Source organism: Periplaneta americana, chromosome 3 (genome assembly GCF_040183065.1).
Source record: "Periplaneta americana isolate PAMFEO1 chromosome 3, P.americana_PAMFEO1_priV1, whole genome shotgun sequence".
In the NCBI taxonomy this organism is placed as follows: domain Eukaryota; kingdom Metazoa; phylum Arthropoda; class Insecta; order Blattodea; family Blattidae; genus Periplaneta; species Periplaneta americana.
This window is the reverse complement of record NC_091119.1, coordinates 21,659,155-21,675,174: the sequence shown is the minus strand read 5'-3', so window position 1 is coordinate 21,675,174 and position 16,020 is coordinate 21,659,155. Positions and strand designations below refer to the sequence as shown.

Genomic DNA, 16,020 nt, shown 5'->3' with positions numbered 1-16,020 from the left:
TCCCTCGAAATTATTCAGGGCCCACAAACTCGCGAGAACAATGCAAGCAAACCAATCACTTTGTGAAAGCAATGCAAAGTAAGACCATAAAGATCAATAAAGAATAATTCTGTCGCATTACTATTGATTGAGATGCACTATCGAATATGCTGGTACTATTCATTATTGAAAGAAGAGTCGATATTTTTGGCTTCATTAAAAGCAGGAAATAATTACATTATTCTTGTGGTAATTTGGCTGGGACTTATCAAATTATTCCTTAAAAATGGGAATGTTAAAACTGGGTTTTACTGTTTTCAACATAATACTAGTCTATTTGATGCAGTAATGGTTAGACTACAAACCTGAATTTTCTGATTGACAAACAATTCTTCCACAGTTCTACGATCTCTTTCTTGAAGACCTGCATGATGCATGCCAATGCCAAATGCAAGAGTAAGCTTTAAGTTGGAATCCTTGACCCCGGAAACAATCTGCTCCATTTCCTGTTCACTCATGTGAAGCCATTGCTTAGGGTCATCTTCAGCTGCGAGATAAGCAATGAGGTCTAATGCTGTCAGCCGAGTCTGTCTTCTGGAGGAAACAAATACAAGAGCTGGCTTTGCTGGTGAGTGCTGCCGGACTGCTTGGAATGTTGGTCGATTCATGGTTGCCATACGAGGGCAATAATGTTTTCCAGGGTACCCAGAAATGTGCACCTCTAATGGTACTGGACGGACAGATGGTCGGAAATTATATAGACCCAGCTATAAAACAAGATACATATTAATAGTAAACGTGCATTTTGAATGATTTCCATATATAACTTTGTTATTCAACATTCTCTTAATATTTATGGAAATATTCTATAATACAGACGTGGACAAATTATTAGCAAAATTTAAGATTTTTTATTATATATTTTTACAAAATATGATTCTTCAATTTAGACTACAGTTGATATTTTTGTGTATTTCCAAATTATTAGCAAAATTGAAGATTTGTATTGTATATTTTTCAAAATTTAACTCCTCAATTTGGACTACAGTTGATATTTTTGCATATTTACAAATTATTAGCAAAACTGAAGGTTTTTGTTGTATATTTTTACAAAATTCGATTCTTCAATTTGTACTACAATTGACATTTTGGATATTTCGAAATTATTAGCAAAACTGAAGATTTTTGTTTTATATTTTTACAAAATTTGACTCTTCAATGCAGTTGACAATTTTGCTAATTTACAAATTATTAGTAAAATTGAAGACTTATTATATATTTTTACAAAACTTGACTCTTCAATTTAAACTACAGTTGACATTTTTGCATATTTCTGTCTACTGTAATGATGGAAATATCCAAAATTGTCAAATGTAGTCTCAATTGAAAAGTCAAATTTTGTAAACAGAATTATCATAAAAATCGTCCATTTTGTTAATAATTTGTCCACGTCTGTATACTGGTTATTCAAATCGAATCTCTCTGTATGTAAATAGCTGATTATGTCTATTCATCAATTACAGTAAAATTTGTGTTTATGACGAAATTAGTTACTTATAATTAAAGTCTGAAAGTTTAGCCCATATTCTAGTCCACAACATGTAGTATTACTTTTTTTACTGCTGCATCATGCATCTGGTATGTACAGTCAACTCACAAAAACACTCATGCAGTAGAAGCAATACCTCAAACTCCAGGCACCCGGTCAGTCTGACATGGTTTGTCTGTGCTTAATAATATGATGATTAATGAAAGCACTATACTGGTAAAAAAACAGTGTTATTAATAGGGACCTGAATTTTTAGCATCTATTTTCATTAAAATTATCATCTATTTTTCTCAAAATTCGCATCCACTTTTCTACTTTTTCATGAGCAGTTATAGTTGTCTGCCCCACTTTACGAAGGAGCACAGTCTCACAAATTCAACTACCTCCACTGCGATCTCAAAGCAAATGGCCAAGTGAACCACCGTGATGCATTTTAGCCAAGTCCATATCGAATATAGAACTTGATAGTCAATTTTACGATATGTATATAAATTATCAGGCCTTCATTATCGATATAGTATAATATGTATCGAATCGTGCAGGCAATAACTGGCAGAGAGATAATCGATCGACATGTTTTGAATATTTAAAAAGTGCCTTAAATTTCTATATACACAAAATGTGCTTTTCGCTTGAAAAATAACATTTTACTGATAAATTTTTAAATAACATTTTTCTCGTGATTTCACAACTAGATAGGAAATTCGCACTTTTTCGCACTTCCAATTCTGTTAGAAAACCATGCTAAATCACCTTACAGATGAAGAAAAATACTTCCTACCTCACAATTAAAAAATTCGCGGATTTCGCAATTGCGAAATTTTCAGTTACTGAACATATTGAACATACAAAGGCAGTTGCACAAGTGAACTAGGCAGTTGCACAAATGGACATTTAAATTATTCCCATTGTGGAATCCTGTGAAACGATAATGTGGATGCACTAGCAAAGAAGGGCAGCACTGCTACTTACAGACCTGTTACTAAATCTACGTATTACTCTGTGAAAAGATTTATTAAATCTACATACTTAGACTTCAACAAACAAAATTTGATAACACAATCTCAAGGGAAAAAATGGAACTCTCTACATCAAAATCCACAGTTAATTCCCGATTTACCACAAAAATCGTCTGTAGCTGCATTTAGATTGGCAACAGGCCATGATTGTTTGGCCAAACACCTGCATAGAATTGGAATATATCAGTCCCCTAACTGCCCATTGTGCAACTCAAACCAAGAAATGGATTCGGAACACCTCAAAATCTGTGCTTCAGTGGCTGGCCATGATAATATCTTTGAAAAATATTGGAGTGCAAGAGGTCAAATGACTTTATTGTCAAACGCCTGGCATTAGAAAACAACAACATTTAAATTATAGAAAGGAACAGTAATATGCATATTCTCACAATTTTCTGGAACAAAACATTATTTTCTTTATAGAACATAATATGTGCAGTAGATAGGTGGGTTACAAACATAGACATTTCATTATATTACTTTCATTTTACATGACTGTCTACATCTTCAATTATTTACATATTTACATTATATACACATCACGCCATTGGATTTCTTTTCCCCAAGATTGTTTAATTTATAGCTTCTTCCAACAGACTATATAAATGTCTTACTTTTCACTGTAATCAGCATTGCAGTGAATTAAGAATGTTGCAAAGGAAAAATTTCTGCGATGCTCACCCTGATAGTGTTTGTATCGTGAAAAAGTGTGTTCCACATCACAGGACGTACTGTAATAGGAGTATAATAGGCCTATCTGAAGTAAGGAATGTTACATTCACACAAGTTATATTTCTACAGTTTTGCGTCTGTGGAACCAGCCAATATATTTTCTCGTATAGCCAACATTATTGCATACCGACAAATAATTGTTCTTGAATATGTTAACAAATTTTTGTTTTAGGTTTGTGACAAATGATTTGTTAGGTAACCCATTAAAAATATGCAAGATATTGTAAACCTGCTTTTATAGCTTCAGTCACTGGCAACTGTGATGATTCTAAAATGGTGATAATTTCAGAAATAACTGAAAATTTATTGTTGATCATATTATTAAGCTCGGACAAATCCTAGACTGACCACGTTGCCTGGAGCTTGAGAAGTAAACAAAGAATGCTACACATTGCAGACTAGAATAGGAGCTAAATCTTCGACTCTAGTTACGAGGTGTGATTATTAAATTCCGAGACTGTGTCTGTTGTGGGCAAAGGGATCACGTGATTGGCATGCGCCCTTAGCAGTGACGATAGACGACCTTGAAGAGATGCTACACAAGTTTCAAAGCACTATCTTCATTGAGACCTGTGTTACACAAGGTTTTGTTAGCACGTGCATCCGCGGATTTGCAAAATCATAATAGACTCCAAACCAGAGCAGAGAGCTAACATCAAAGAATAGAAGAAAAAGCTCTGATTCAATATGAAAAACTTATCAGATTACCAGGTAACAATTGGCATTCATACAGTCCTCTTTGTAGATTGAAAACTCAAAAAAGTTTCATATCCATTGTTCAAGAATTAAAACAGAAAATCAATATCCCGAATTTAAAAGAAAACTTACAAATTAAACCAAACCCTTTAACTCTATTAAATATAGAATATAATCTAAATTTAACAGAAGAAATACTGAAATCAGACAAACACTGAAATGCTGAAACAATTATCTTTAGAGACAATTAATATTAGGTACCCTCCACAAAACTGGCTTCATTTATACACCGACGGATCCTTGATCTCCAGAGAACAAGGTGCTGGTGCAGGTGTTACATGCTGTCTCTTCTCACTTTATAGATCTCTTGGATATGGAACAACAAGTTTTGATGGAGAAATCACTGCAATAAGTGAAAGTCTCAGGAATCATCTATGCCACATCAATAAATTTAAGAATGCAGTTATATTGTCAGACTCCAAAGCAGCTATTCTATCAATAGTCTCTAAACACACACCTTCATCTCAAACAGCAGAAATAACTAAAATGCTCTCTCAATTAATATAACTCAATAAAAGAATTGTATTCCAATGGATACCATGCCATTGTGGAATCCTGGGAAACGAGAATGCGGATGCTTTAGCAAAGAAGGGCAGCACTGCTACTTACAGACCTGTTACTAAATCTACGTATAATAATAATAATAATAATAATAATAATAATAATAATAATAATAATAATAATAATGATTTATTTTATTACTCTGTGAAGAGATTTATTAAATCTACATACTTAGACTTCAACAAACATAATTTGATAACTCAATCCCAAGGGAAAAAATGGAACTCTCTGCATCAAAATCCACAGTTGATTCCCGATTTACCACGAAAATCGTCTGTAGCAGCATTTAGATTGGCAACAGGCCATGATTGTTTGGCCAAACACCTGCATAGAATTGGAATATATCAGTCCCCTAACTGCCCATTGTGCAACTCAAACCAAGAAATGGATTCGGAGCACCTCAAAATCTGTGCTTCAGTGGCTAGTCATGATAATATCTTTGAAAAATATTGGAGTGCAAGAGGTCAAATGACTTTATTGTCAAACGCCTGGCATTAGAAAACAACAACAACAACATCATCAAATTCTTCGGGAAATCGGCAACTGAAACCCATGGAATGTTGAAGCAAGCCCACGGGAATGAATTAGTGAGTCAGGCGACGTGTTTTGAGTGGCATTCGCGTTTCAGAAATGGCAGAACACTGCTGGAGGATGACGAGAGGCCAGGTTGACCACACAGTGCAACACTGCCGAAAATGTCGAAAAAAATTCGACAAATTGTGCATGATGATCGACGCATCACCATAAGAGAAATTGCTGACATTGTTAACATGTTATTTGGAGAGGTTCAAATGATCCTCACGTCCACATCCAAATGGATGCTCCATGACGACAATGCGCCAGCTCACGGAGCTCTCGCAACACGCAAGTTTTGCACCCATAACAAGATGGTCGTCATTCCTCACTCCTCTATTCACCAGATTGGGCTCCCTGCGACTTTTTCTTTGTTTCCAAAGATGAAATTCAAGCTAAAGACTCGCCCTTTTGGCACTGTGGAGGGGATCCAACGCGAATAGCAGAAGGTGTTTGACAGGCTTCAAGAACGCGACTTCCAAGAGGCATTCCAAAAATGGCAGGCGCTCTGGGATCAGCATATTGCTGTCCAAAGGGGCCACTTTGAAGGTAATGGCAGCCAAATTTAAATCGGGTAATTTTATTTCCATTTATGGGACAGGTCTCTGTATTTAATGATCATACCTCGTATAATGAAATATCTACAATGAAACATGCAGCTTATGCAAGCAAAATTCATTTTAATTAATACTGAACTGTAATAGAATTCGCTTATATAACAGGTTAGTTACAAATCACTGCGCTTCATTCTTACCTGTCCAATACCAAGCCAGTTTGCCAAGTCCTTGGCATTCGCTAATGCTGTTGACAATCCCACAACTCGCAGAGTCCGAGAGGTGTGTGATGCAATGAAATTGGTTCTGGACACTATTACTTCAAGCACTGGTCCACGATCTTCTCCCAGGAGATGGATTTCATCAATTACAATGAGTGCTACATCTCGAACGTAATTACGTGTCTGCCAACTACGGCTGATACCGTCCCACTTTTCAGGAGTTGTTACAATCACATCAGCTTGAGAAATTGCTCTGATATCTGGTGAAACATCACCAGTCAACTCAACCACCTTCCGGTTTAGTTTTCCTTCCAGTCTTACTTTCCAGTCTTCTATTCGTTCACGAACAAGTGCTTTCAGAGGAGCAATATACACAACCTGTCAACATAAAAATCAGTTCCTGGTTTATAACTGGGTAATTCATGAAAAAGGATTCATAAAGGAGAAATATTTCCTCATTATAATATGTCTCAAGCATTTCATAATAGCTCATTTGCTTGTCATGTTACCTACTGCAAATCTATCCTATTGAAAGAGCATAATTTGCTTAAGAGTAGGGTTACCTTATATTATATACCTTATACCTGATATTCCTTAGATCCAACATAGATCTTTATCAGACTAGATCAGATATACATTCCTTCAACACTAGAAATAAAGATAAATTAGATTACACAAGACGCAGATTGAGTGTGAGCTCAAATACCTGCTTTTTTAATGGCATAAATATATTTAATAAGTTACCATTGGAGGCGAGATAGTTACCAATAAATAGTGTAAATTTTATTAGTAACAACAATGTAATTTATTCGTCACAACAATGATTTCTTTCTACAATTCACCTTAACGCTCTCGTCAACAATTGGATCTTCACTCAACACAGTATTCGTTATAGCACTCCACCGACGACAATGACAATTTACTTGGACTATTACAAACAACAATGAACTGTTAATCTTAACTAATATTTACAAAGCACTATTTACAAATCAGAACTATCAGTTCTCAGTTCACAGTTCTTCTAGCTCAGTCACTCGAGTTCACCGTATCTCGAACCACAGACCTTCAGAGACAGTTCACTGTACTCGAACTCAGGTCCCTCCAACTGCGGTCCACTGCACTCGAACTCAGGCCTTCGGCTGCTGACGCAGTTGCGGACGCACACTCGAGTCGAACTCCGGTACACAAGACTGGCTTCCTTGCTCTGGCTTTCTCACTGACTGAATAACTGAAAAAACTCTCTAGTTCGCTGGCGCTTCTTCTTTTATAGCAAAATCATAGTTGCGAGAAATTTCTACAGGTGTGTAAAGAATTCTCTGGATATCTCCACTTCGACGGACTTCTCGAAGAGTCGGGAAGGTCCGTTTCCCATTCACTGCGTTAAGTAGCAGCTGCGCGCGCAGCCTCCCCTCGCGTGTAGGCCCCTTTCCCCACTACTCCACCGCGCGCCGACCCTCCGTGCTCCGCGCGATCTGCTTTCTTGCGGGACGCTGGTCGTGAGTTCGATTCTCACGTCGCTGTCACAATAGGTTTAAGTCCTGCATACATAGATGGTTGATGAACAGACCTTTTTATTCAGTGAATGAATTCATGGAGTGTGATGTAAATATTGTATTTTAGAAATGTAACCCTTTCTTTATATTTTAATTTGTCTCTTTGTACTTTAATTATACCTTTTGTCCTTATATAAATGTGTTAACCTACAGCATACTCTGTATATCTCACAGTGTTTGTTTTGTTTATTTCTCAGTGATTGTTTATTTGACTATGTATGTTTATTTGCTTATAATTATTTGTTTATTTGTCTATATTTATTTGTGCTAAGTTTGTTTGTGCATGTGTGAGTGTATGTGTGCGTGTGTGTGTATTATCGAACCTGACAATGTCATATCCAGGCCTTGTACACTGGTTTCTGACAAATACATATTATTATTATTAAAAATATTATTATTATTATTATTATTATTATTATTATTATTACCATATTCTGAAATATGGAAATGCTGACACATTTCTCTCACCAATGAACTCCTTGTACCGACTTCGTCATTTATATCACTTTTGCGGTTCCTGCATATTTATCACTAGATCTAATTTTCTTTAACAATTCCTTGTTTTGAATTTAGAAATCTTCTCACCATTTGTGAGCTGCCACAAGGGACAAAGAATACTTAACCATATAAATGTTTACAAGTTCACTGAACCATTTTGTTTTGACAATGAAACTCCTGCAAGTACAGAGCTGCAAATACATTTTCAGATTAGTGGAAATATACCTAGCTTTAGAGAGAGAGGTAAGTATTACGAAAATATAAAGAATGCTAATGAACTTAGTTTCATTTCGAATACAGGCAATGCTTCAAGAGAGCAAGTGATCCTTTCAAATAGTCAAACACGTTTGCATGTAACATGTTTTAAATTAAATTTCACCAAAACAAGTCCTTTCACAGAATCTATGGTAAGTCGCATCCATGAAATTTAATAACTTACTTGGTAAGCCCACTGCTATTATTTACAATTAAGAAAATGAAGATGAATAACATTTACAACATTTACAAGTTTATCCTTCAACCATAGAAATTTTGCTCCTCCACAAATCTCTATTATCAGCATCTTCTTCAGTAGAATCACTTCTAGTTGTACTTATTCTGATGCCATCCATTAATCCATTGCTCTCTTGGTTTTCCTCTTTTTTCTCCTTCCCTTCGCAGTCCATGCCAGCATCATCTTCGGTAGTAAATTTAACGGGTATGAAATAAATGGTCTAAGGGTGTTTTAATATCTACTCTCAACCCTTCCTTGCTGTAGCATGTGAAAACTCCCATTTAAGAAAAACCCGCATTTAAGGAAAAAAAAAAAATTTGTAATAGTATTCCTTCCTACTAACCTTACAACCGGGATATTGTCTAAATACTCGGAACATGGCAATTTCTGCAGCTATAGTTTTTCCAGATCCTGTAGGTGCACCCAACAACACGTTACTGTCTGTATGGTACAAACAGTGAAATATCTGTGTCTGGATGGGATTGAAATGTGTAAATGGATACAACATTTCTAGACGAGGATCTTCTAGAGCTGTAACAGGCAATGGCTGCAACTCTAGCAAGTCTGAAATATAAGAAAATGTGTATGAGTGAAGTCCAATTTCTGTCTTGTGTTTCAAGTAGTCATTATTGGAACATTATTCCAAAGGCAGAAAGTAATTTTATTATTTAAGGCATGACATATATTAAATTAAGGACATCACCCGAATAAGGGCGTATACAGCAAAATGTAGTTTTGATATAAACTGATTTCAATGTTTGTAAGCTGTCAGGTTCATCATAGTTGCGTCGAAAAAGTTTTTCATTACTCTTAAATACTTTCGAGGATATTTAAAACAAAATTATTGAAACATAACAGCAAATAGTATGTTCTGCTATTAGTAAATAAATATAATATGGAACTCTGTATATGCCCTTTTTCCGGCGACAATATATTTTAGTACTGTTTTTAATTATTCTGATATTCTAGGTGTCTAACTTCACATGAAAATTAATTACATATGGGAACATCTCGTACTTTATTACTAATTTTGTCTGAAAAAAAGTAAAATAAAATAAATTCAACAAAATGAAATATACATTTACCATAATATATTAAATAAAATTATTTAGTAATTACACAAGTAGGCCTACAAAATAACATTACATTTTTAGTTTATGGTTTTCTTGTTCTTATGTCTTTTTAGTCTTTATGCACCATCACTATCACCATTGTGTGATGATGTCCGGGCTTTATTCAGCATTAAGTTCAGCTAACTTTGGACATCTTCATCTAAAAACTACAAGAGTTCGCTTAAGTTCTTCACCTTGGAGGGTTTCAAGGGCACTGAGTTCATTTGTGTTGGACTCAAACGTTCCAGCTGCGACACTTCCATTCCCGTCTTCCAAATAATGAAGGAAACAAATGACGCAGATTATGAGGTTCAAGCTGAAAATACCGCTGATGTCCTGTATTGCACTTGTTTATACTTTTGCATCATGATTGTATGAGAACGATTTAAGTGTGTACCAGTTTTATCACTGAGGATGTCACCTGAAACCAGTTTATTCTGAACTGTTGTTAATCGTTTCTCTGAAATTTTCAATAGACTCAATAGAAAGTTTCGACATGCATCAATTTTTTACCCCCATTACAGAAAACACTATGTTTCCACACATCATCCCTTTCCTTGAATGACGGAACTTTCTTAGCTTTTAAATTCACTCTTTTAAGGCAAGAAGTAATAAAATGATATTGTTCTAATTTCGAACCCATGTCCCAAAAGCGTTTAAAAGTAGACAGTTGATCGTCCTTTGAAATTTCATGTGTACACATTTTCATACATCATCTTCTTACCGGTGTAAATAATTTCTTTTCCATTTCCTTGCTTGTACAAGTTGTGTATGACTTGCCACTGTTTCTATTTATTTTCCTTTCTTCAGTTTTTCATTTAGTTTTGCTCACAAGCTTCTTTTTCCCCATATTTCCGGTCATGATTCACTGCTGTAACTGACAACCTGAAGTAGGCCTAAACATCGAATACTAGCCTACTACAGTACGGCTTGCAACAACATGTGACTGCCGCTGTAGTAGGTGCGTTCACCTGTTCAACGTAAATGCGTAACAGTGTGTCCTGTGTTACATATTGAAGCTAGACTTACGAAAATTTACTACAGTGTACTATACGCATTCAACTATCTAATCCCTTGATCGTCGCAAAACGGGCGTATAAGCGTATACGCTGTTATTCGGGTGAAGTCCTCAATTGTTATATCAGAGTATATCAGATAAAACTCATATTGTATTGATGTATGTACTTTGAAATATCCATGTTTTTGTAATAGTTCTTGTAAATTAAATGTGAATAATAATCTCGTAAATATTCAACTTAATTCAGAAAAAGAGACTTGAGAAAATGAAAAAAATTAATTTACGTAGTTTTCATCTATTTAAGCTAGAGGTTCCCGCAAAATATGAATTTCATATTCTAAACCATTCCTGCTAGCTGTATGGAAACATGATATGTACAATACAATTAATTTTTTCTTCAGTCATTGAACTCGTAGAATCATTGAATTCATGAAGCCAAAACAAAATAAGTGTTCCCTATTCAACTTCTGCTTATTCTCTCGAGTAAAAAATTCTTTTCAATGTTGCCATGTCTATTTTTATATCTGTAAATTGATGTTTTGAACAAAATTTTCCTCTTTTTGCAACTTCTTGGGTTTTTCATCATACAAAACATTATTAACTGACAATGTGTGATTTTTTGCGAGAAAATATAGAAAAGTTACTCGTATTTTTACCAGTGTTGAGTCCAGCCAATGTAATATATATTTTTTTCTCTTTTCACTATTAAAAAAACGAGTTATGTAGTTCTCACATTCACACAAGGATTTTATAGTGCTAACACACTATTCAGTTTTGCAGCTTTATTGTATTTTATTTGGCAGAATATTAAATATAGATAAAACTATTAATTTCTGAAATGTTTTCCTTTTTTTTCTTTTTTAAATAATTATGTAAACTTGCTCTAAATGGTTTAGGAACAAAGATATTTTATTTTTTATTTACATTTTGTATGATTTTCCGATAAGCAAGTTGTAATATAATAATATTAAATTGGGCTAACCGTCTATACTTATCTAGATATTTTAGCACCGAAACATTTATTTCATATTTTGCCAAAATAAATTTAATATTTTATAGTTAAACTGAAATCCTTACAATAAAACCTAGTAAAAAATGGTATTATCACATGAAACAAAATTGTAAATACATAATCAACAGGTTAAAGGTAAATGAAATCATAAATTATCCATAAAATGAATATTCTGTTTGAGATTCTAAAGATTTCATTCTACTCACCAGTGTGAGGTGGATGACTTTCTGGCAAAATGAGGTGCTGGAATGTCAGAGCAATTGATGATGAGGATCCTAGCCACCGATCACTAATGGCTTTAACATAGTACTGAGAAGGCAATGGCTCGGACAGAGGAATCGTCATCACAAGTTCTTGAGTTTCTTTCAAAATAACCTGTTTACAGACCAGATATATGAAGAGAGGTTTAATATAACGTAAATACAGGCGAAATATGATTACAATCATTCTTCAAACATTTCTGTAGCTATATAATGAAGTGAAAAATATAATATCGAATAAGTCACATCTAATGTTTACAAAATCACAAACACAAAATATCTCTGCTGTGTAACTATGAACCTGTGATCAACAGCTATCTAAATTTGGACATAACACTTTTTGATGATTATCATATTCTGTTTCTGTTTGCCATAGCAAAGGATTTTCTCCAGAGTGCCACACGTAATTTGGAATAGACAGCTAAGATATTTCAAATGGAGATATTAGTGAAATCAAAGCTATTGTTTTTATCCAGAACTAAAGTTAAGTGAATAACTTAATTCTTCAAAAAATAAATTCTTTTAACCAAGTATACTTTGAAATGTTCAAAGTTTAAGAAAAAGATACATTATTAAAAACAAAAATAAGCTAATAACAATTTTGGGGTTCATAAGATTATAGTCGCGATGCTGTTATTCCCAGCATGACTCCTCCTCTTTGCTTACGTCTTAGGAAGTGAAGGCTCTATAAAGTCTAGGTAGGTAGTATCGTTCGCCATTTTTGTTCTTTCGTTGCCGAGCTACCATACGAGGAATCTATTTGCCACACTATTAAACATTATCATGTCGCAGCTCCTATGATAATAAATCAAACGCACTGTAATTCAGCAAATAATTGAGCTGCAAATGTCTTCGTGTGCTTTCTGCGAACACCAACGAAAGAGCCAAATTGGCAGGTGATTATATTAAGTATTTATCGAGCCTTAAGAAATGAATAACGTCTTCATCAGCAAATCACAAGACGCACACGTTTAAATGTAGCCGACCTGCAACGCGATTGGCTGCCGGAAATTAGAGCGATGGGACTATAGTATTAAAATCCTCTTCCTTACAAAATGAGACTTGATCCAAGATCTACAAAATATTAGCAGGAACACTATTGGTATATGTAAAGAAGGCATATTTCTCTCACTATGTCCCCCCTCCCCCCAAAAAAAGTCGTATTTCTCTCACTATTTTTCATTGTCAAAAGCATCAACAAATTTTTATGGAGTGATAGCTGCTATCCTAAAACGTTGACAGCCCACTTGAGTCTACTGTCTTCAAAGATCTAATTACAAACTTCTCAAAACAAAATTTCAACAGTGGGTCCCTGTTCATGTAGAATTGGCAAGAAAAGAAAAACCTGACCACTTAGCTAAGAAAGGAGTGTTACTGACATCCAAACCAAACACACAGTTAAAAAAAATAAATAAATAAATAAATATTGTTCAAGTCAATGTAGAAGAGAAATGTTTGGATAGCCCTAACAACAAAGAAATAAAAACAAAAGCTACTTCAACTTAAGGAAAACAGTTAAAACAACACAAAAAAATTCAAGAAAGGAAATAGTGGCTCACTTCAGACTAGTTACAAGAAACGAATGCTTGGTTGAACATCTGCAAAGATTCAGGTTTATAGAGGACAACTTGAGCACATTCTGTTCCTGGCAAAATATTAAATGGAGAATACTATGTCCAGAGCAGAACTAGAGTGTTCCTGACAGGAAGATACATAACCTATTTTGGCTGGCTAGGGAAAAACTGATGTAATCAAAATCCCTCACATTAGATCAACAACACTATTCGGATACTTAATCTGATAAAGGTGACAATAGTATAAATGAGATACATAAGAAGAACCTACTTATCCACTTCTGGACCATAAAAACAGAATTCGGATATTCTACAAAAATAAAAAATGCAACAAATTTTGGAATTTAAAGACTGAAATAGATGCATGTTATTATTCGGTTGAGAAGCTTTTGTCATCTAGTCTTCTGTCAAAAAATCTGAAAGTTAGAATTTATAAAACAGTTATATTACCGGTTGTTCTGTATGGTTGTGAAACTTGGACTCTCACTCTGAGAGAGGAACAGAGATTAAGGGTGTTTGAGAATAAGGTTCTTAGGAAACTATTTGGGGCTAAGAGCGATGAAGTTACAGGAGAATGGAGAAAGTTACACAACACAGAACTGCACGCATTGTATACTTCACCTGACGTAATTATGAACATTAAATCCAGACGTTTGAGATTGGCAGGGCATGTAGCACATATGGGCGAATCCAGAAATGCATATAGAGTGTTAGTTGGGAGGCCGGAGGGAAAAAGATCTTTGGGGAGGCTGAGACGTAGGTGGGAAGATAATATTAAAATGGATTTGAGGGAGGTGAGATATGATGGTGGAGACTGGATTAATCTTGCTCAGGATAGGGACCAATGACGGGCTTATGTGAGGGCGGCAATGAACCTCCGAGTTCCTTAAAAGCCAGTAAGTAAGTAAAGACTGAAATGGAAAAATTCTGAAAAATTCTAAATAACTTTACATACATATCAAAGAGATAGAGAGATTAAATCCATTCAAAAAAGAATATACTGAGTCCGTAATATGCCTATGATGGTTAGGGTTGCCAACAATTTTTTAAAAAAATATGGAAGACCAAGTAGTCTACAATATTTCACAAAGAAAACTGACAAATTATTCAATTCAGTTAGCAATACTAAAAACAACTTTATTCTACATTTTGGTAAGCTTAAATTAAGAGTATTTTGAAACATTTTCCTCGCGTAATACTTTCAAACAAATTTTTTTAATTCCCTACATGAATAGTTCAATTTGACTGTGATTTGCAGTTCTGATTTGATTAGATGTGTCGTGCTCCTGTTTCGAACATCTGTTCACTTACTGTTTATAAGAGAAAACACTCTTTGCAGGAGCTTTGCTGTCAAGTATGCTTACAACACATCTATTTTTTTTATTTTGTAACTCTTAACATTGTCTGATTTTAAACTAGTGAGCCCTGAAACTATTTCTGGCAAGTATTACCTTCTACATAGATTGCACATATCAGAGCATCTCTGGAACAACAGAATCCATCATATAAATCACCTTCAACCACGTAAAAATTATATGTTTCAAATACATTTTTACATTATGCAAAAATAAGGAAGAAAAAGGCTTGAAGAGATGGGAAATATGAGAGTTGAGACACTTAAAAATTAGGGTTAAATACGGGAGATTCCGGGAAATACGAGAGGGTTGGCAACCCTAGTGATGGTGGTGATGACAACTGTGGCAGTGATAGTAGTGGGGGGGGGGGGTGTTGGATGCAATGACCAAGTACAAATGCAATATTACATAAACTTACCTGTTTCTTTGTTATAAGAAAAAATTCCGAATGGTACATGAAGTTACTTTCAGGATCTTCAATCCAAATGTAAAATGCTTCAGATGTCTTCCCATGAAATTTGTCATTCCATCTGTTAAACAGAAAGCATTAATTAAAAATTTTTATAACTTGTTGTGAAGAAAAAAATTAAGCTTCCATATAACAATTTTACAAAAAGACATTTACCTGAAATTTGCTTTTATCTGAAGTCTTATTCTCAAAACAGTTCGTGTGATTGGTTGCAAAGTAGCATCCATTTCCAACATAGGGAATTCATGTGCACAACGACTCACTATCAGACCCATTTTGGCATTGCGAAGGAGTATACCTATAAAATATTACAGAGAAACTGTTAATGTATCAGTATTAGTTTTCCAAATGGGTCATTGTTGTTTACATATGACTGGAGCTTAGTTTACACCATTAGTCTATGTGACTCCTAGATTTCTACGATTCCTCTTTTCTGGGTAGAGTCGTCTGCAGTGCAGCAAGTACACCTTGTTCATTGCCAAGAACAATCCCCACTCTCCTCAGTGATTCCCATTTTTATAGATGTTTATACAAGCAGTCATGACCACCCTTCAACCTAGAAAGCTCTACTGTTGTTTTTCATGGTAGTGTTGATTATCCCTGCCATATCCCTCTATATGTTGATATCTTTTGTTCAGTAATTCTTTCTGTTACAGAAACCAGAACTGCACACATCGTATTCATCTGACATAATTACTTTACTTACTGGCTTTTAAGGAACCCGGAGGTTCA

At 34.8% G+C, this 16,020-nt stretch overlaps 1 protein-coding gene across 4 annotated transcripts in view; it reads right to left on the bottom strand.

Annotated features, from left to right (window-relative positions):
* The window catches only part of obe (activating signal cointegrator 1 complex subunit obelus), a 96,584-nt gene that overhangs the window by 17,768 nt on the left and 62,796 nt on the right, over nucleotides 1–16,020 (bottom strand). For all 4 annotated transcript variants that reach the window (XM_069820072.1, XM_069820071.1, XM_069820073.1 and 1 more), the window contains exons 22-27: nucleotides 15,445–15,586; nucleotides 15,238–15,349; nucleotides 11,837–12,005; nucleotides 8,832–9,052; nucleotides 5,924–6,322; nucleotides 345–746 (exon numbers count right to left, since the gene is read on the bottom strand). In XM_069820072.1, the coding sequence (XP_069676173.1) occupies nucleotides 345–746; nucleotides 5,924–6,322; nucleotides 8,832–9,052; nucleotides 11,837–12,005; nucleotides 15,238–15,349; nucleotides 15,445–15,586 (1,445 nt within the window). The remainder of the gene's footprint in view (nucleotides 1–344; nucleotides 747–5,923; nucleotides 6,323–8,831; nucleotides 9,053–11,836; nucleotides 12,006–15,237; nucleotides 15,350–15,444; nucleotides 15,587–16,020) is intronic.